Source organism: Trichechus manatus, unplaced genomic scaffold, assembly GCF_000243295.1.
Source record: "Trichechus manatus latirostris isolate Lorelei unplaced genomic scaffold, TriManLat1.0 scaffold00090, whole genome shotgun sequence".
NCBI classification, from domain to species: Eukaryota; Metazoa; Chordata; class Mammalia; order Sirenia; family Trichechidae; genus Trichechus; species Trichechus manatus.
This window is the reverse complement of record NW_004444026.1, coordinates 9,175,162-9,180,560: the sequence shown is the minus strand read 5'-3', so window position 1 is coordinate 9,180,560 and position 5,399 is coordinate 9,175,162. Positions and strand designations below refer to the sequence as shown.

At 48.6% G+C, this 5,399-nt stretch overlaps 1 protein-coding gene across 1 annotated transcript in view; it reads left to right on the top strand.

Moving 5' to 3' along the window:
- The window catches only part of PEBP4 (phosphatidylethanolamine binding protein 4), a 286,828-nt gene extending 285,660 nt beyond the window's left edge, over positions 1–1,168 (top strand). The window contains exon 6 of the mRNA XM_004382128.1: positions 1,017–1,168. Coding sequence (XP_004382185.1) covers positions 1,017–1,168 — 152 coding nt within the window. The remainder of the gene's footprint in view (positions 1–1,016) is intronic.
- The last annotated feature ends 4,231 nt before the right edge of the window (positions 1,169–5,399 follow it).

The following is a 5,399-nucleotide window of genomic DNA, read 5'->3' as shown; positions in this document are numbered from 1 at the left end:
ACCACAGCTCATTAGGACATACTAACACTACAAAATTACTTGGCATTTATCTGAAATTCAGATTTGACTGGGTATCCTGTATTTTATCTGGCAACCATACACATAGGGCACCTGGGGCCCAGGGTTTAAGAAACAAGAACGTGGGAATATGCCTCTGACCACTTCCCTCAGCCTCTCCCCAGTGCTGCAGGCTGTGCCCTCCTTGCCCTGCCACTAGGCCTGTTCACACTTGCCCCAGAAGATGCACCTACCCCTACACTCCTGTGTTTTCTCCCCTTGAGGAGGGACCTCTGACTTCAGCATTGACTGGGCTTCTCCAGGCCCCAGCCTGGGGATGGCTCTCCAGTGCTCTGCTCAACCTCCAGGATCCAGGTGCCCGGGTGCAGAGAGAACCACCATGGCTGTCCTCCCTGCCCGTTGACCTCTGCCACAGCCAGGGAAGGAACACTGTTGCACTGGGTGTCCTGGGAGTAGCAGAGGAGGTGTTTGGGGTTGTGGGGAGAAGACTGAAAGAATGGCGCAGACACCCTTGCTTATCTCAGACCCAGCAGCTGGGGTGACCAGGTGTGAAGGGAAGGAAGAATTAAGGCCTCAGTCACGGGGTCATGCAGGAAGAGAGGGGTGGGTGGAGGAAGTGGGCAGCCCACCTGATTGGGCATTTCCTTTCTGCATATGAATGAGAAGGCAGAGTTATGATAAATAAAAGGCACGGCGAAGGAGACCCAAGGGCAGTTTCTTACTCTGGGTTTTTAGGTTAGCCAGACATATTCAAAGTGGCCTCTTGTCCCATTGTCCTCTAAGGGAGCAGACTACCCAGAAATTCATGCTACTTCCCAGCACTGCTAATGTCCAGGGGCTGCCTCTGCGGCTAGGCACCAGAAGGCATCCCCAGGCACTATGCCCCTTCGGCCTAACGGCCAAGGTCATCCTCTGCTGTCTCCATTCAGGCCCCTTCCAGCTCTCAAGTCCATGGTTCTCACTCACTGCCTTCCTGTGATCTGTTTTTTTCCTTCCAGGCTCTTGGGATATGGACAAATTTCTGAACCGCTTCCACTTGAATGAACCTGAAGCATCCACCCAGTTCTTGACCCAAAACTACCAGGACTCATCAGGCCTCCAGTCTCCTGGAGGAGGTGAGAATGAGCCCAAGGACAAACCCAAGCAGTGATAACTGCATGCTAAGCCTCAGGTTCCCTCTTCCAGGTGTGTGCCTACCTGCAACGGGCTGGCCTCTGGGTATGGGACTCCTTCTCTTCCAGATTAAAGGAAAAAAAATATATATCATCCAGTGCTGTCTGGCTTGGTGTTTTGTTTCCTTACATGTCTTCAGAAACCAACAAGAGAAAATCAACGATCGCCTGGCACTGGGGCTTGGGGGTCTATAGGAAATGCAAGGTGGGGGGGGGGCGGTGCTGCTGGAGATAGATTGACAGGCAGAAGGTACAGACCCTTAGCCCTGAACTGTCACTGAGTCACTGTGTGCCCTTGAGCAAAATAACTTCTCCTCTCTAACGTTCTGCTTCCTCAGCTGTGACACTGATGTGGGAAGAAGAGGCAGAGTGCAGTTGGTATATCACCATGGTCCTTTACAGCTCTGACATTCAACAACATTCATTTAACAAATACTGTTGCCACCTATCATGTGCCTGACCTTCTGCTAGGTGCTGGGGATACATCGGGTAAATAGGTCAGACAAGATATGGTGCTTGCCTCATGGAGCTTACACTCTAGTAGGGGAGAGAAACAGGCAGAGATAAACGCAAGCAAATTATAACAAATTGTGGTAAGTGCTACGAGGGTGTAAAAGGGGACTGATTTATGATGGAGGGGGAGGGCTGAAGCCTTAGGCAAGGCCTCTCAGACGAAGTGATGTTTAACTTCAGGACGGAAAGGCTGGGTGGGGTTAACTAGGTGTCTTAGTTATCTGGCGCTGCTATAACAGAAATACCACAAACAGAACTGTATTTTCTCACAGCTTAGGAGGCTAGAAGTCTGAATTCAGGGTGCTGGCTCTAGAGGAAGACTTTCTCTCTCTGTTGGCTCTGGAGGAAAGTCCTTGTCTCTTCTGAGCTTCTGCTCCTGAGCAGTCTTCATGTGGCTTGGCATCTCTCTTCCCCCATCTCTGTTTCTTTCACTTGCTTGTTGAATCTCTTTTATATCTCAAAAGAGATTGACTCAAGGTACACCCTACCCTAATCCTGCCTCATTAACATAACAAAGAGAACCCATTCCTAAATGGGATTATAACCACAGGCATTAGGTCAGGATTTACAACACTTATTTTTGGGGGACACAATTCAATCCATAACACTAAGTGAATGACAGCAGGGCTGAAGAGCATTCCAAACAGAGGGAACAGCAGCTGCAAACATCCTGTGGCTGAAAGGGACTTGCATGACATGTTCCAGTAAGTGAAAGGTCATGAGTTTGGAAGTGAAGTGTGCAAAGAGGAAACCAGCTGAACAGGTGAGCAAAGATCACAACATGCTAGGCTTTGCAGCCATGTTTAAGTTTTGAATTGTATCCTAAAAGCAATGGGAAATCACTGAAAGATAATAAGTAGAGTGTGTGTGTGCGGTGGGGGGGGGGGAAGGATGGCATAATCTGATTTATGCTTTTAAGAAAGCTGTGAATAATTCCCAGGCTATCCCTTTTCTCCCAGGAAAGGAATTTTGGCATCTAACTCCCCTGGACCTCCTCTGGAGGTCACTTGGCTCTCCCACCCCAACTCCTGGGAGAGATCTCTCTGCTACAGTCTCACTCACAGCCTGAACCATGTGTGGCTCCTCAACCCCCACCAATACCACCACCAACCCCTACTCTTCCTAGCTCCAGTCCTCTCTGTGCCTTCTCCCAACTTCCCCCTCAGCTCGGATTCCCTCCAAGAGTTAATAATCCCCTCTCCTTGGCTAGGGTGCAGCAACGTTGGTGACTCGTATGCACACAGTGCTTTGAGATCCCCAGATGACAGGGGCAGGCTGCAGTTGAGCACAGGGTTATTACCTTCTTAGCACCACAGTATTTTCAATCACCTCATACGTATGTGAAAGTGGGACAACGAGTAAGGAAGACTGAAGAAAAATCGATGCCTTTGAATTATGGTGTTGGCTATAAATATTGAATATACCATGGACTGCCAGAAGAACGAACAAGTCTATCTCGGAAGAAATACAACAAGAGTACTCCTTGGAAGTGAGGATGGCGAGACGTCATCTCACATACCTTGGACATGTTGTCAGGAGGGATCAGTCCCTGGAGAAGGACATCATGCTTGGTAAAGTAGAGGGTCGGTGAAAAAGAGGAAGACCCTCAATGAGTTGGATTGACTCAATGGCTGCAACAATGGGCTCAAACATAGCAACGATAAGAGGCTGGCACAGGACCAGGCAGCGTGTCATTCTGTTGTACATAGGGTTGCTTTGGGTCGAAATCGACTCGACAGCACCTAACAACAACAACAGCGCCATGCTCCATATTCAGTGAGAGGCAGAGGGGCTCGGATCAATGTCTCAGCCAGGCTGAGCACTCTTGTAACTAGTTGGAAAATTTTAGCAGCGGGAATCTGAATAACGCAATAGAGTAGGAGATTGAGTTTGTGAATGGGCTCTCCACTCCCACTGATAAACTCAGTTGTCTGCCCAGGTGATGGACACCAAATCCTTGTTCTCTAGAAGGGCATTTGATAGCAGCCCAAAGCAAAAGGAACCCCAGGCCATAGAAACTGCTTAAACTCCTCACTCCGTTCTACGCCACCAGGCAAGTGTGCAAGCAAAGCTAAAATAAGAAGCAAAAGGAGAGGCCATTTGCAATGTCATGGACGGCAGCCTCCAAAGGGACTTTGTGGGTATGTGTGAACCTCACACTCCCTGGGGCCTTCTCCCCCAGCCCCCACCTCCACCAGACAGGAGTGTAATTGGCAGCTCCGGTTAGTGCCCAGGGCCAGAATAAATAGAAGGTCAGCTTCCTCGAGTAGCCCCAAATCGAGACACATCCTTTCCTCTTCTGCTTTTAATTCCTTGTGGCTAGCATGTTTATTTTGGGCGAGGAAAAAAAATCGGATGTTTATCCTTCGAGGAAATTATCGGCTTGCTTTCTTTCCTTTTTTTTTTTTTTCCCCCCTCCTTTCTATTCCTCTGGTGTTTTGGGCTTTTAGTTTAGCTGCAGGAGAGACCTCCACCCTTCTGCCCCCAAAATGTGAAGAAGAAACAAAACTGACCCAGGATGTAGGCCAAAGCCATCCCTTCCAGACAGGCCGATCCCTGGAAGCCACAGAGAAGGAGGTCCCAGTGGCAGAGAAGGGAATCCTGGAAGCCAGGGAGATATCGGGGGAAACCCACCTTTGACTCAGTTTTCTGCTGCAGAACTCCTTGGGCCTCTCACCCCTTGCTTTTCACTGGCTCCTCTAGGGAAAAACAAGAGGAACATGTGAGTTGCTTTGAGATCTGTAACGAAAACAGCTAAGAAAAACATAAGGGAGCACTCATGACCCCTTTACAGGGATAGCGAGAACTGACATTATTATTACCGTCATCATTGTCAGAGACCATTTACTGAGCACTTTCTACATGCCAGGCACTGTGCTAAGTGCTTCACATGTATTATCTCCTTTAGTGCATTCCTATACTGCTTCACAGCTTACAGGGGCTTTCGTACATGTTATCTCATGCGTTTGTCAGAACCACATAATAATGTCGGTGCTGTTATTCTCATTTCATAGATGAGAGTCTGATAAGTTAAATAACCTACTCCCTGTCTCCTAACTAGTAATGGTGGAACCTGGAGTTAACTCAAGTCTTCTCACTCCTAGTATTAGAGGTAAACAGCACTCTAATTTTACTCTCTGGCCTACATGAAATGAATACCAGGCCTTCTATTTACCCTGGAGCTGGAGTGAGCCAAAAGAGGAAAAGCTGGAAGTTCCAGAAGAATCCAAAGGAGGCTCTCCCAAGCGTCTGCCCTCCCTCCAGCTTCAGCTGTCTGGACCAAGTGTGATTTGTGAGGCCTCTGGATACTCATGGGGCAATGAACCGGTCCAGCCTCAAACCATTCCCACCACTACCATCACCACCACCACCCCTGCCCAAGGCCACTACCCCAATAGCTTCCCTGTCTCAGTCCGTGGAACCACGCCTCTCCTTACCAGAACCACACCTGTGTGGTAAGTGCTCTTAGGTAAGGAAGCAAGGTGGAAAAGGAAGGAAAGCCCTGTAGAAAAACTCCCTGATATCCATGATGGTGATGAGGATAAGGATGGTGACAATTCTGATGATGTGGAGCCCAGGTTTAGGGCTGAGCAGCCACGGGATGGGAAGAAAACCTGGTATATGTATTAGGTGATGTAGTTTTAAAAGCACATGTTTTCTTACCTGGCAGACCTAAATTCACATATAATTTCTACT